Source organism: Abramis brama (assembly GCF_963993115.1).
Source record: "Abramis brama genome assembly, chromosome: 10".
NCBI classification, from domain to species: Eukaryota; Metazoa; Chordata; class Actinopteri; order Cypriniformes; family Leuciscidae; genus Abramis; species Abramis brama.
In genome coordinates, this window is record NC_139972.1 from 30,702,682 (window position 1) to 30,718,909 (window position 16,228).

Below are 16,228 nucleotides of genomic sequence, written 5' to 3' on the forward strand. Positions count from 1 at the left end.
ATCTCAGAGTCAGAGTACGATAAAGTGAGAATAGCTTTTCTGAGGAATATTGATTCAAAGTAAAAAAGTGGATTAAATATTTTTTCTAGTAATTGTCAAGTAAAGTGTGATTGATTGTTGCCACTAATTGCCACATACAAAACTTTGAACTCTTAACTGGGAACGATAAAAATTAAACCCGTCAAACATTTTGGAGTCAAAACTAATTTGCATCTGTAAAACTATTTAGCCTGTAGAACTTGTATTTGCATCGTTACAAAGACAGAATTACTCATAATGGCTTCATTGACTGATTTTGTCAAATATAAACATTAATTGTAAATATAAAGTATTTAGACCTCAGTTGTGTGATGTAGGGCAGACACTGGAGGAATCCCCTCACTTCACTCTCTTCATCTGTCCAGTCTATCAGCTCTACTGGTTTCTTCTCTGTTTGGAGTTTCAGCACTTCTAGGAGGATGGAGCTCTTTCTCTCTGAGAGCTTTATTCTCCAGACTGCAGGAGCTGACTGATAAACTGGCTGTAATGCTGGAAGGACACTCCTGCCTGTTTGAGTCTCATAGTCCTTCACATGTGAACACAGATCCAGCAGGAAATCAGACTGATTTATCTGAATATAATAACCACTACAGTTCTCATCACAGGGGAAAGATGTGTAGCTGCACACAGATGTTAATAGTTCAGTGTAATTTTCTTCTGTATTTGCATCAAACTCTGATGCTGAAACAAACAGATTCAGCAGAAACTTTACAGCAGCTTCTCTCTTCCTGTAGATAATGTCACAAAATCTGTGGAGACACACATAATTATCACTTTATTGTCCAGTGTAGGAGAATATAAAATATTGAATAAAAGTGAAAATATAATCCTAAATTGAATTTAGTAAAATAAGTCTTTTTGTATAGCTTCTATCTTAGCTTCTAGGCCAATCACAATATTTGTTTATAAAACATAAATTGTAGAGAATTCAAAATCCTCTCTATATATTTCTATAGGGAGCTATAGGTGGTTACATCATGACATCACACGTTTGTTTTTAACGCCTCCAGGTGACACTATTCACATTTTAAAAATGTATCTTAAAGGCTTTCATAATATTGCACTTATTGAAAAAATAAAAATAAAATAATAATATATATATAAACACTACTGGTCAAAAGTTTTAGATCAGTAAGATTTTTAATGTTTTATCTTCTGCTCACCAAGGATGCATTTATTTGATTAAAAATACAAACAAAAACTGTAATATTGTGAAATATTATTCCAATGTAAATCAGCTGTTTTCTATGAGAATATATAGTAATGTGTAATTTATTCCTGTGATCAAAGCTGAACTTTCAGCATCATTAGTCCAGTCTTCAGTGTCACATGATCCTTCAGAAATCATTCTAATAGGATGATTTGATGCTGAAGAAACATTTATGATTATCACCAATGTTGAAAACAGTTTTTTACATTTTTATTTCATGATGCTATGATGAATAGAAAGTTCAAAAGAACAGCATTAATCTGAAATCTAAAGCTTTTGTAACATTAAACACTACCCTTCAATAGTTTAGGGTCAGTAAGAATTTTTATTTTATTTTTGGGGGAAAGAAATAAAATAAATCAATACTTTTATTAATCAAGGATGAGTTAAACTGATCAAAAGTTACAGTAAAGACATTTATAATGTTAGAAAATTTTCTATTTTAAATAAATGCTGTTCTTTTGAACTTTCTATTCATCAAAGAATTTTGAAAAAAAATTGTAAACAAATGTTTTCAACATTGAAAATAATAATGAATGTTTTTTTTAGCATAAAATCATCCTATTAGAATGATTTCTGAAGGATCATGTGACACTGAAGACTGGAGTAATGATGCTGGAAATTCAGTTTTCATCTGAGGAATAAATTACATTTTAAAATATATTAAAATAGAAAACAGTCATTTTAAATTGTCATAATATTTCACAATATTACTGTTTTTTTATCAAATAAATACAGCCTTGGTGAGCAGAAGATACTTCTTTTAAAAACATAAAAAATCTTACCGATCTAAAACTTTTGACCAGTAGTGTTTATGTACATATATAAACACTACTGTAGTCACTAGTATTACTAGTAACTAGTTACTGCCCAACACCGCACAATAACTAGTCTGAACAACTAGCAGTTAGTTAGGACTAATCAGACTTACTTTTCAGATTCAAATTACACAAATATACCTCTTTATGTAACTGGTTTAAAACAGTTATGATCACTCTTGAATAAAATAATTAGGTAAGTATAAGTAATAAGACTAGTCTAAGAAGTTTTGCAACTTAGTGTTTTCAATTCTGGTTCACATATATATTGTCTTCCTAACATACACTGTACATTGATTTCATTCATTTATTGTGAGCACTGAATACAATAATCAAGCATGGTTGGTCTGTTCCCCATGAGACTCTCACCTGAGCTGTGAGATGTAGGGCAGACACTGGAGGAATCCCCTCACTTCACTCTCTTCATCTGTACAGTCTATCAGCTCTACTGGTTTCTTCTCTGTTTGGAGTTTCAGCACTTCTAGGAGGATGGAGCTCTTTCTCTCTGAGAGCTTTATTCTCCAGACTGCAGACACTGACTGATAAACTGGCTGTAATGCTGGAAGGACACTCCTGCCTGTTTGAGTCTCATAGTCCTTCACATGTGAGCACAGATCCAGCAGGAGATTTGATTTTTCAGTCAGATGCTCTTTACGTAATTCATCATCATCATCATCATCATCATCACCATCATAGAAAGATGTGTAGCTGATCACAGATGTCAGTAGTTCAGTGTTGTTCTCTTCTGTCGCTGCAACACTCAGATTCATCAGAAACTTGAATGCTGACTCTTTCTTGACTTCATCATCCAAAGTGTCTTTACAGAATCTATGGAAACAGAGACATGACCTGTTAATGTTGTCATTTAACTCTCTTACCACATTAAAGGGATAGTTCACCCATCACATCTTTTACTCGGAATAAAAATACTATTGAAGGCAATGTCTACCAGCAACTGTTTGGATACCAACATTCTTTACAATATCTTCTTTCAATTCACTTCAGTTCAAATCAAATGAGTTTTATTGGCATGACAAATTGTGCATTGTATTGCAAAAGAATAAAAACGAACAAAGAACAAATTTTATGATTTAACAACTTCAGGGTGAGTAAATGACAGAATTTTCATTTTGGGTGAACTATCCCTTCAATACGCAGAGCTAGATGATGTGACATTATCAGTCTACTCAGACGAGGATTGAGTGTCGTTCATACACACTGATGCGATTAATGAAGTATTTGAAATGATAAAACACATGATCATGACAAAATACCATAAAACTGCACAATAAATCCTTTTAAAAACACTTGATATATGAAATCACTTGACAGATGCTGTTTTATTTCTTGTAGTGATGTATTTTTATTTAGAAACAGGAAGTTTGAGTGGGATATATCAAAGGACTCATCTCCTTTATATATATATACATATATAAAAAAAAAGTAAATAGTGGTATTAAGAGGAAGGACATTGTTATTCCAGTAAGCAAGTGACTGGACAAAGATTTGTGTAGTGAAAGCAAGGGGTTGAGGTTGACTAGTTAACACGGTCCAGTTAGTTCTGGCTGGTAACTACACCATCTGGCCGAAAAGAGCATCGTTCTCCATTGACACCATTCAGAAAAAATAAAAATAATAATAAATAAAAATCCCTCCCTGTATTCTGCCACAAATATTTTGCCATTGGTCAAACAAATTTCCCCATCCCAAACTCACATCAGTGGATGAGCCAATACTGTCGTATCGGGCTGGTCAGGTGACACAAAAAAGAAAGAACAATGTTTATATAACACACCCCACTGATTACATTTTGAGGGAATGACTACAAATAATAATAACTAATTGCTTTCTCTGCATATTAATATAATAGGAGAAAGTATTTTAATATTAAATAATGACTCGTTTTTAAAATACTTCTGTAAGCTTGTAGTTTAAGGGTATAGATGATTCAAAATTTCATGCAGGAAAAGTTGTTCTCAATATATTATAGTTAGGGTTAATGCATAGACAAAGTAAAGAATATTTCATTTGACTCAAGACATAATTTACATCTGTCAACAGGGAGACTTCATTAAACTCAACTTAAATGTGTGTAATTTGTTACATTACTACTGTATAGTCTCACTCACAGAAGGTCCACTATACAATGGCTTTTGTGATTTTCTGAAAATGCATGGTCTAACTCAATTAATTAGTGTTCCAACCAGAATAACTGAGCATAGCCAAACTACATCATTGTATCTGACACAAGTAAAATCCTACAAAGTGGTGTCATTGTGTATGGAATTAGTGACCATTTTTTAACCTACTGTACCAGAAAAGTTAAGAGGGCTCAGATTAAATGTCACAAATCTGTGAAGAGCAGAAGTTTAAAACGGTATAATGTTAATAATTTTCAGCACATACTTAATAATATCAACTGGATGGAAATTACCAACATGTGTGATGTTGATACAGCATGGGATTGCTTTCAATCTATTTTCTTGGAAATACTTGACAAGATAGCCCCATTAAAAGAGACCAGGATTAAACAAAGATCACAGCCTTGGATAAATAATGATATCTTGGACACCATTTACTTGAGGGATAAAATCTTAAGTGAGTTTAAAAGAACCAAACTGCCTGTTCTTTTTAAAGAATATAAAGTACTTAGAAATAAGTTTCAGCGAATGGTGGGTGAGGCGAAAAAGGATTTTTTTATGTCTAAAATTGAGGAGCATAAAAAGGATCCCAAGAAATTGTGGGCAACTCCTTGGCCTTTGGGGACAAAAGAGAACCCTAAGCAAAAACAAGGTAAAATAGGCCTAGATATTAATGGGTCCATATTGTATGATAAAAAAGTGGTGGCAGATACTTTTAATAGTTTCTTCACAACAATTGCAAGTAATCTGGTGCAGAAGCTTCCATCTGCGTCAGGTGTTTTTAGTGATCCACAGAGGATGCATAAGTTTTATGAAGAAAAGGGAGTCCAGCCAAACACTTTTTATTTCAAACAAGTAACAGAGGAGCTGGTACTAAAAAAACTCAAAGGCCTAAATACTTCCAAGGCTACCGGTTTTGACAACACCCCTGCTAGATTTCTTAAGGATGCTGCTGAAATAATCACTCCTGTCATAACTTATCTTATTAATTTAACTATTGAAAATAACCATTTCCCCAGTAAATTTAAGGTGGCAAGAGTGATACCTTTATTTAAAAAGGGGCCCAAATCTGATCCTGGAAATGTTTGTCCTGTATCTATCTTGTGTTCAATATCAAAAATTGTGGAAAGGATCATTTATGAGCAAATATTTAGCAGAACATAACCTTTTATCTGACTTACAATCAGGCTTTAGAAAGGCCCATTCCACTGATACTTGTCTGCTTTATCTTACAGACTTTATTAGGAAAGAGGTAGAAAAGGGGAATTATTGTGGCATGGTGTTAATAGACCTTCAAAAGGCCTTTGATACGGTTCAGTATGATGTCCTTTTGAACAAACTAAAAGCCCTAGGATTTTCTCCTGCATCTCTTCAGTGGGTGAGGTCATGCCTGGTGGGCAGAGAACAGGTGGTAGATGTGGAAGGGACCTTGTCCTCACCACTTAAATTAACTTGTGGAGTTCCCCAGGGGAGTATTTTGGGTCCTCTTTTTTTTTTATTATATGTCAATGATATGTCATCAGCTATAGACTGTAATTTGTTTTTATTTGCAGATGACTCAGCTATTCTAGTCTCTCATAAAGACAAATCAGAGGTGGAAAAGCTGCTTAGTTCAGAACTTCTTAACCTCAGTGTTTGGCTAACAGACAACAAGTTGTCTATCCACCTTGGCAAAACAGAGTCAATTCTTTTTGGGTCCAGAGATAAACTGAAAAAGGCTATGGGGTTTAGGGTAGTCGTAGGTAATGTTGAAATTACAGCCAAGGAAGCAGTTACTTACTTGGGCTGTATACTAGATAACAAACTATCAGGGGAGCTTATGGCCCAAAAAAATTATCTCAAAGGTAAGCCAAAGGACTAAGTTCCTGGCAAGAATATCCAGCCTCTTAGATAGTAAAACCTTAAAAATCGTGGCCGATGCGCTTGTTCAGTGTCATCTTGACTATGCCTGTACATCTTGGTACACAGTAGACTTGTAGTCAAGACCGCCTAAACCGAGACCAAGACACTACCAAGACCAGAGGGTATCGAGACCAAGACAAGACCAAGACCAAGACCAAGACAGACCAAGACAGACCAAGTCAAGACCAAGACCAAGTCGAGACCGAGACCAAGTCGAGACCGGAGGGGAAAAAAACAGACTAGTGTTGAAGCTAAGCAATAACTTGTATGAATTCAAGAACAGCAGCATAGGGTTCAGCCGCAGTTTACATTCAATGCATATTAGATGGTATTACTTCAACTACACAGGCAGAACAATACAGAGACAGACCATGTCATGTGTGTGACTGTGAGCTCACTGTAAATGTTTTTGCAGATTGGGTGAGATCAACTATGTGTAGCAATTGCATGACGGCTGTTACTGCACTATTAGAGGACTGAGACTCCCTTAACTTTTGTGTACTGTTGAGGACTGACATGACTGGTACTGACTGGTTCATCTGACAAAACATCAAACACCTCCAACACCATCTTGCTCCTCCAACAACTGTCTAAAGAATGAGAAATATGTAACCAATTGAAATTATAATTAATGTGTAGATGAAAACGTATAACATCAAATTAAAGATACACAATTATAAACTTGGATTAGGCCTAATGTTTAGTCAACACAACGGAGATATGCAGATGATATTTAAAAGACCATTTATTTAGTCTAACACCAACAACACAACATACACACACACACACACACACACACAGATATCAAAGACACAAATTCATCTAAGCAAATGCCTGCCTATCTCTGCCGATTTCGGAGTCTCAGACTCCAAATGAACCCATTCTGCAACTTTTAAATACTTACATTTTTAAAAACGAAAATATAGGCTTAAGTGCGGGATCCGAAAGTTGGTCGTTTTGTCGCTATGGTTACACACACACACCGTTGGCGGTGCGCTCAAAGTCATCTGTCAGTTGTGTAGTTGTGCAGTTACCCAAAATGAATGACTCCTGAATGAAGTTAAAACCCATCATGTCACTGATATGTGTTTTTTAAACCAAGTGATCAAAGTGCTCATTGCCGCTGCGATCAGTGGCCGCGGATACAGTGTTTTCTTGTGTGGCTCGAGCACACGCCGCACTGTCAGCACTCGGACGCGCGCTTCAATCCGTTCCGTTGCGGAATGATAATGTTGCATTATCGAACGTTGTGTCGTCGTGGATATTGTAGTATTGTATTGCTAAATCCCCCGACCACTATGTTGGTCTGAGACAGCGAGACCTAGACAAGACCGAGAGGTCCGAGACCAAGACAAGACCAAGACCAAAGACCGTCAAGGCCGTGACAAGACCGAGACCACGTAAAAGTGGTCTCGAGACATACATCACTAGTACACAGGCATTACTAAAGGCCTCAAAGACAAATTACAGATCTGTCAAAATAAACTAATCAGAGTGATCCTTAAATTACATCCTAGAATTCATCTTCTTCCTGACCATTTCTCCAGTCTTGGGAGGCTCAGAGTGGAGGAGAGGGTTTCTCAACTTAAACTGTGTTTAGTTTATAAAATAAGAAATAATCTGGCACCCAAGTATTTCTGTGAATACTTTTCAAAAATTAGTGATACGCACAATTACTGCACCAGGGGGTGTTCCACGGATTACAGGCCCTGCCGCTTTAAGAGCTGTGTGGGAAAGTACTCTTTCCTATACTCTGCAGCTGTCTTGTGGAATGGTTTACCTTCAAAGCTTAAACTGTTGAGCTCTTCCTATTATCATTTTAAATCTTCAATAAAAAAATTGGTTATTAAACTTAAAGAAAAAAAAAAAGAAAAGAAAGGAAATAGAAATAGAAATCCTTGAAGTAGTAGGAATATTGTATTGTCTGCTTGTGTGTCTGCCTGTTTATCTGGGAATTTAGCCTGTTTTGTTCTTTTTATTGTGTTTTTATGTGTGTGTTTTTTTTCTGTTTGTATTTTTTATGCCCTCTTTCTTCATTGTCCTCAATGTTTTTAGTCCATGTACTGTTACTCATCTTCCATCTTAAGGACCACAATGGAAACAAGCCTTTGGGCTTTTTTGGGTTTTTATCCTTTTGAACACTTCGTGCTGATTGTTGTTGTTCAATAAAGTTTTCAATCAATCAATCAATCAATCAATCAATCAATCAATCAATCAATCAATCAATCAATCAATCAATCAATCACTCTCACCTGAGCTGTGAGATGTAGGGCAGACACTGGAGGAATCCCCTCACTTCACTCTCTTCATCTGTCCAGTCTATCAGCTCTACTGGTTTCTTCTCTGTTTGGAGTTTCAGCACTTCTAGGAGGATGGAGCTCTTTCTCTCTGAGAGATCTATGATCCAGACTGCAGGAGCTGACTGATAAACTGGCTGTAATGCTGGAAGGACACTCCTGCCTGTTTGAGTCTCATAGTCCTTCACATGTGAACACAGATCCAGCAGGAAATCACACTGATCCCCGGTATAACAATTATTCTCATCATAGGGGAAAGATGTGTAGCTGCACACAGATGTTAATAGTTCAGTGTAATTTTCTTCTGTATTTGCATCAAACTCTGATGCTGAAACAAACAGATTCAGCAGAAACTTTACAGCAGCTTCTCTCTTCCTGTCGATAATGTCCCAAAATCTGTGGAGACACATAATTATCACTTTATTGTCCAGTGTAGGAGAATATAAAATATTGAATAAAAGTGAAAATATAATCCTAAATTGAATTTAGTAAAATAAGTCTTTTCGTATATCTATCTATCTTTTGGAATCTAAATACAATTACATCTTTGAGTAACTTACTTAATTTCCTTAAACCCTTCATTTCAAGTAGGCCTACATGTAATTGGCACATATGAAGATAAACCTGCGTCAGACAGACAGTTTCTACAATGTTTGTTTTCTGATTTGACAGTGAACACTTCTAGAGCTCCATTAAAGTCAAGCGCTGTTTTGTTCTGTATTACGTCACATCAGTAATCTTACACACACACCGACAGAGATGAACTGGTAAGACTGCATCAGAGCAGATTTTAAGAATATGAGCATTGTGAAATAAAATCAATAAATCATGAACCAAAAAAAACCCCAAAAGACTCCCATTCTCTCTCTTACACACACACACACACACACACACAGCCAATCACAATATTTGTTTATAAAACATAAATTGTAGAGAATTCAAAATCCTCTCTATATATTTCTATAGGGAGCTATAGGTGATTACACCATGACATCACACGTTTGTTTTTAACGCCTCCAGGTGACACTATTCACATTTTAAAAATGTATCTTAAAGGCTTTCATAATATTGCATTTATTGAAAAAATAAAAATAAAATAATAATATATATATATAAACACTACTGGTCAAAAGTTTTAGATCAGTAAGATTTTTAATGTTTTATCTTCTGCTCACCAAGGATGCATTTATTTGATTAAAAATACAAACAAAAACTGTAATATTGTGAAATATTATTCCAATGTAAATCAGCTGTTTTCTATGTGAATATATAGTAAAGTGTAATTTATTTCTGTGATCAAAGCTGAATTTTCAGCATCATTACTCCAGTCTTCATTGTCACATGATCCTTCAGAAATCATTCTAATAGGATGATTTGATGCTCAAGAAACATTTATGATTATCATCAATGTTGAAAACAGTTTTTTACATTTTTATTTCATGATGCTATGATGAATAGAAAGTTCAAAAGAACAGCATTAATCTGAAATCTAAAGCTTTTGTAACATTAAACACTACCCTTCAATAGTTTAGGGTCAGTAAGAATTTTAATTTTATTTTTGGGGGAAAGAAATAAAATAAATCAATACTTTTATTAATCAAGGATGAGTTAAACTGATCAAAAGTTACAGTAAAGACATTTATAATGTTAGAAAAATTTCTATTTTAAATAAATGCTGTTCTTTTGAACTTTCTATTCATCAAAGAATTTTGAAAAAAAATTGTAAACAAATGTTTTCAACATTGAAAATAATAATGAATGTTTTTTTAGCATAAAATCATCATATTAGAATGATTTCTGAAGGATCATGTGACACTGAAGACTGGACTAATGATGCTGGAAATTCAGTTTTCATCTGAGGAATAAATTACATTTTAAAATATATTAAAATAGAAAACAGTTATTTTAAATTGTCATAATATTTCACAATATTACTGTTTTTTATCAAATAAATACAGCCTTGGTGAGCAGAAGATACTTCTTTTAAAAACATAAAAAATCTTACCGATCTAAAACTTTTGACCAGTAGTGTTTATGTACATATATAAACACTACTGTAGTCACTAGTATTACTAGTAACTAGTTACTGCCCAACACCGCACAATAACTAGTCTGAACAACTAGCAGTTAGTTAGGACTAATCAGACTTACTTTTCAGATTCAAATTACACAAATATACATCTTTATGTAACTGGTTTAAAACAGTTATGATCACTCTTGAATAAAATAATTAGGTAAGTATAAGTAATACGACTAGTCTAAGAAGTTTTGCAACTTAGTGTTTTCAATTCTGGTTCACATATATATTGTCTTCCCAACATACACTATACATTGATTTCATTAATTTATTGTGAGCACTGAATACAATAATCAAGCATGGTTGGTCTGTTCCCTATGAGACTCTCACCTGAGCTGTGAGATGTAGGGCAGACACTGGAGGAATCCCCTCACTTCACTCTCTTCATCTGTCCAGTCTCTCAGCTCTACTGGTTTCTTCTCTGTTTGGAGTTTCAGCACTTCTAGGAGGATGGAGCTCTTTCTCTCTGAGAGCTTTATTCTCCAGACTGCAGGAGCTGACTGATAAACTGGCTGTAATGCTGGAAGGACACTCCTGCCTGTTTGAGTCTCATAGACTTTCATATGCAAATAAAGATCCAACAGGAAATCACAATTTCCATAGGATATGTAAGAATATAATGTATCCATAGATGTTTTTGTGATTTCATTCTTTAAAACAGGCACTTGCAGACACATATCAAGTACCGTTAATTTCAATCTCCAGTCAGTTACTTTCAAGTATTCATTCTGTGAAGGAGGTAACCTACAAAAACAGTGAAAGTTTTTGTTACATGTGAGAGCTAGAATGAATACTTTTAAAAAAAGACCAGCAACACCAGTACGAAAATGGGAATTCTGTGCTTATACAGAATGACAATTGACCTTGAAAATTGAGATGTGCTGGACTGATTGAAAACAACTTAGCAACTTAACAACATAAATGTATTAAAATGTATTAATCTAAATTAACATTATTTATTAATGGATACAAATGACAACATTAAAATAATCAAACTGTGAGTGTATTTTCCCTATGAGACTCTCACCTGAGCTGTGAGATGTAGGGCAGACACTGGAGGAATCCCCTCACTTCACTCTCTTCATCTGTCCAGTCTATCAGCTCTACTGGTTTCTTCTCTGTTTGGAGTTTCAGCACTTCTAGGAGGATTGAGCTCTTTTTCTCTGAGAGCTTTATTCTCCAGACTGCAGGAGCTGACTGATAAACTGGCTGTAATGCTGGAAGGACACTCCTGCCTGTCTGAGTCTCATAGTCCTTCACATGTGAACACAGATCCAGCAGGAAATCACATCTCTCATAACTCAGAGATGACAGCAGTTTCTTCACAATTTCTTCTACTGTCTCTTTCTGGTGGAGAGAAGCTTGCAGACACAAATCCAGTATAAATAACCTCTTTCTTTTCTCCCATGAAGATGTTTCATTCTGTGGTACAACAAATCTAAAGATAGAATGAACAAGATTTTGTTAGCAATAAAAAAGGAGAATAAAAAAAGACAGTGCAAACACTTTTTTGGCATTAAAATAACTACTTTCAGGATTTACTAAAGACATGCAGTGAAAAAATAGCAATGAAATGGCTCTCAAAAATTATTTAAGGAGTTAAATCATTTACTCATTCATTTACTCATTTACTCACCCACATGTAGTTCCAAACCCGTAAGAATTTAGTTTTATCTTCTGAACAAAAATTTTTGTACCTCCATTGACAGCTACACAACTACCACTTTGATACATCAAAAAGTTCATAAAAGTAGATCATAAAAGAGATCATAAAAGTAATCCATATGGATTGAGCGGTTTAGTCCAAATTTTCTGAAGAGACTTGATCATTTTATATGTGAACAGATTGAATTTAGGCTTTTATTCACATATAAACATTCATCAGTAAACATAAACAGAAGCTCAACCGTACATGCTTGACCCGCGAGAAAAAAACTCATTGGTTCTTGCATAAACTCAAACGTGCTGCATAACACACAAGAATGAATCTCATTGGTTCTTGCCGAAGCTCAAAAGTGCTGCGTAACATACAAGAATGAATCTCATTGGTTCTTGCAGAAGCTCAAACCTGCTGTGTAACACACAAGAATGAACCTTATTTGTTCTTGCAGAAGCTCAAACGTGCAGCGTAACACAAGAATGAACCACACTGGTTCTCGCACGTCAAGCAAGCCTGCTTGAGCTTCCATTTACCATAACTGATGTGTGAGTTGATGAGTGTTTATATGTGAATAAAAGTCTAAATTAAACCTGCTCATCATACAGTATAAAGTGATCGTGTCTCTTTCCAGCCCAAGGTTAAAGCAGCCCTCGTAGAAAGATTTCTAACATCTGCTTGCTCCATCAGCTCATAGGTTACTGAAAACAGACTGTCCAACACAACTCGCAAATTCCACTGGGTACACTACACTGCAAATGATTTATGTTGTTTTCACAGTAATATTGCTGTATTCTCAACAATTCCCTACTGTAGAATCTGACTACAGTATGTTACTTGATTATTAATCAAGTACACAATCAATAACCAAAGATACAAACAGGCAGGGGACAGAGGAAGACTGAACTAATTAACAGGTTAGAAGAATAACTAGAAAATAAACAGAGATTGACAAATAAAACTCAGACAGGAACTGAACAGAAAAACAGGTCAAAAACAAACTCTAAACATGAACAAATAAACTCAAACCGTGACACATTGCCATGTGACAATACAGCTGTCAGGGTGTGTGCAGGCAGAAGAAGACGAGGAAGGCAGAAGGCTCCAATACAAAGTGTTTACTTACAAATATTACTCAAGCAATACAAAATGGCAGGATTCACACCCAGGTTGAGACGTTACATAGACGAGAACGGACAAAGACTGACTGAACAGAGGGAACTAAATACAGACACTGATGAACATAAACCAGGTGACACAGATGAAGGTAATTGACAAGACACAGGTGATAATGAACTAATGATGGTAGACATGGCAACAGATAAGTGGCGGGAAAACAAAAGACATGTGACTAATAAGACTAAACAGGAACACAACTGTTACAGTACTCCCCCTTCCCGGTAGGCGCGTCCTCACGCCGTGGAGGGACCAACTGCAGAGGGAGAGAGGGACCAGGGCAGAGCAGACGGAGCAGGCAGCGCTGGCAGCCAGGGCGGAACAGATGGAGGGAGGAGCCATGGTGGAGGTAGGGATGACGACACCAGGGGGCCGACTGACGGGGGCAGAGCAGGTGGGAGAGGAGACCAGGGTGGAGCCGGAGAGCCAACGAGCCCAGGCGACGCCGAAGATCCAGCGGGACATGGTGGGGCCGCTGGCTCAGGCGACTGAGGTGCAGGCGGGGACACAGAAGGGCGCGGTGAAGACAGAGGGAGTGAGAACCAAGGAGGAACTGAAGGGAGTGAGGAGTCCAACTGAGCCGGGGGGACGAAGGGACGAGGCGAAGCCAGAGGAGTGCAGTCCAGAGGTGAGGGAAGGTGGACGAGCGACCAAGGTGGATCCGGGGGGACGAGGGATCCTGGCGGAACTGGTGCACTGATGGGCCACGGTGGAGCTGAAGGAGGTAAGAGCCAAGGGGACGTCAATGGACTGTTGGGCTGAGGCGGAGTTCTGGTAACGGAGGTCGGAGGCGGAGACCGGGGATCCACCGACCAGGCTGGAGCTGTAGGCTGGCAGACCCACGGCGACTCCACCTCCCAGAAGATGGAGAGAGGAGCAGAGGGGCTGACAGGCAGTGGTGGAAGGGTTAAGAGATGGTAGATGGGAGGAGGTGGGAGAGGGAGGCTGGGAGGGAATTTGGAGACAGACTCGGGGACAGAAGATTCGAGCTCGGCAGGATTGACGTGAAGTTCAGGCTCGGCAGGACTGACGTGCAGCTCGGGCTCGGCGGGCATGACATGATGCGCGGGCTCCGGGCTGGACGGGACCAGCGGTGAAGGCTCTGGGCTGGACGGGACCAGCGGTGAAGGCTCTGGGCAGGACGGGACCAGCGGTGAAGGCTCTGGGCTGGACGGACCATACCCACAAGGTGCGGTCGATGAACTTGACAAAAGAGAGGCCAACAGCAGTATCTGGGCGAGTAGATCGTCCATCCCGCTCCAGAACTGTTGTTTGAGAGATTCCTCATCCCAGCTCACGTCCTGATAAAGGTTGAGGTAAACCTCCACATAATCTTCCAGCGAGCGACCATTTTGAGATATCCAGTCTTCCACGTTCATTTTAAATTGGTCCGTTCTTCTGTCAGAGTGTGTGCAGGCAGAAGACAAGGAAGGCAGAAGGCTCCAATACAAAGTGTTTACTAGTGATGAGTCGTTCATGAACGATACGAAAGACTCGGAAGGTAAAGTAATTATTTATGTTCCCTGTAAATTATTTTTGACTGCATAATGATTTCTTAATTCAGAATATGATCAAGATTGCGTAGGTAGATGTGTTTGGGGAATTTGCCTGTTAAAAGTATAACATTTAAAGCCCCTTAAATGAACGAAATGACTCAAAAAAAGATTCATTCATTTTGATGAACGAGATCGAACAAGAGAGTCTCTACACTCTCTAACAAGAGAGTCTCTACACTCTCTAACAAGAGAGTCTCTACAGTTTCTACACTCTGTCTCTAAACACTTAATCTACAGCTCCATTAAAGTCAAGTACTGTTGTGTCTTGTGTGTTACAGAACATCATTGTGTGATGGAATCGAGTGAACACAAATCACACTCTACAGCAGAAGCAATAACCACAGTGAAACAGCAAACCAAACCCAGAGATGTATATTCTAACAATAAAACTCTCACCTGAGCTGTGAGATGTAGGGCAGACACTGGAGGAATCCCCTCACTTCACTCTCTTCTTCTGTCCAGTCTATCAGCTTTACTGGTTTCTTTTCTGTTTGGAGTTTCAGCACTTCTAGGAGGATAGAGCTCTTTCTCTCTGAGAGGTTTATGATCCAGATTGCAGACACTGACTGATAAACTGGCTGTAATGCTGGAAGGACACTCCTGCCTGTTTGAGTCTCATAGTCCTTCACATGTGAGTACAGATCCAGCAGGAGATCACATATCCCATAAAGCACAGATGACAGCAGTTTCTTCACAGTTTCTTCTATTGTCTCTTTCTGGTGGAGAGCAGCTTGCAGACACAAATCCAGTATGAATAATCTCTTTCTTTTCTCCCATGATTCAGATGATTTTTTCTGTGGTACAACAAATCTAAAGAAAGAATGAACAAGATTCAGTTAGAGATGACAAAGGAGACAAATAAAGATTCTTGAAATTAATCAGAGTTTGTCATATAATACCTAAGGTCAGTGTAATTGAACAGTGAAAAGTGATGAACAGATGTTTTTATAATTATCCTTAGTTTTGCTCTGAGGTGGATATGCATTTTTTTTCTGGCAAAATATAAAAAATGATATGGGCAAGTGGAGCCACACTGGTTAAAATCAATTAAATAAAAAAATAAAAAATAAACAACAACTGTGAAACATTGAAACAAATATAGTAATTGAAAAATTTCTGAAACCACAAAATGTAAATGGTGGTTAATTTAATTAACAGATTCAGTTGCTGTAAATGTAAATCTTTGTCAGACTTTGGCTGCATTTACACTGTCACCAATTCCATTTTTTCCCCAGATATCTATAGAAACCAGATATATTCACATATCAGTTGTCAGTCTCGCTGTGTGGAAAAAAACAAAAACATTTTGAACAGAGGCACACAGAACCGCTGATCACAAACAGACGCAAAGGGGT

The 16,228-nt window shown here is 37.4% G+C and overlaps 2 protein-coding genes across 2 annotated transcripts in view; one reads left to right on the forward strand and one right to left on the reverse strand.

Moving 5' to 3' along the window:
- Positions 1–16,228, reverse strand: part of LOC311091491 (uncharacterized protein) — a 255,781-nt gene that overhangs the window by 209,636 nt on the left and 29,917 nt on the right. The window contains exons 15-20 of the mRNA XM_084127443.1: positions 15,270–15,683; positions 11,512–11,922; positions 10,815–11,228; positions 8,363–8,803; positions 2,437–2,895; positions 339–788 (exon numbers count right to left, since the gene is read on the reverse strand). Coding sequence (XP_083983569.1) covers positions 339–788; positions 2,437–2,895; positions 8,363–8,803; positions 10,815–11,228; positions 11,512–11,922; positions 15,270–15,683 — 2,589 coding nt within the window. The remainder of the gene's footprint in view (positions 1–338; positions 789–2,436; positions 2,896–8,362; positions 8,804–10,814; positions 11,229–11,511; positions 11,923–15,269; positions 15,684–16,228) is intronic.
- Positions 1–16,228, forward strand: part of LOC311091498 (EF-hand domain-containing protein D1-like) — a 103,291-nt gene that overhangs the window by 29,307 nt on the left and 57,756 nt on the right. The gene's annotated exons all lie outside the window — the stretch shown is intronic.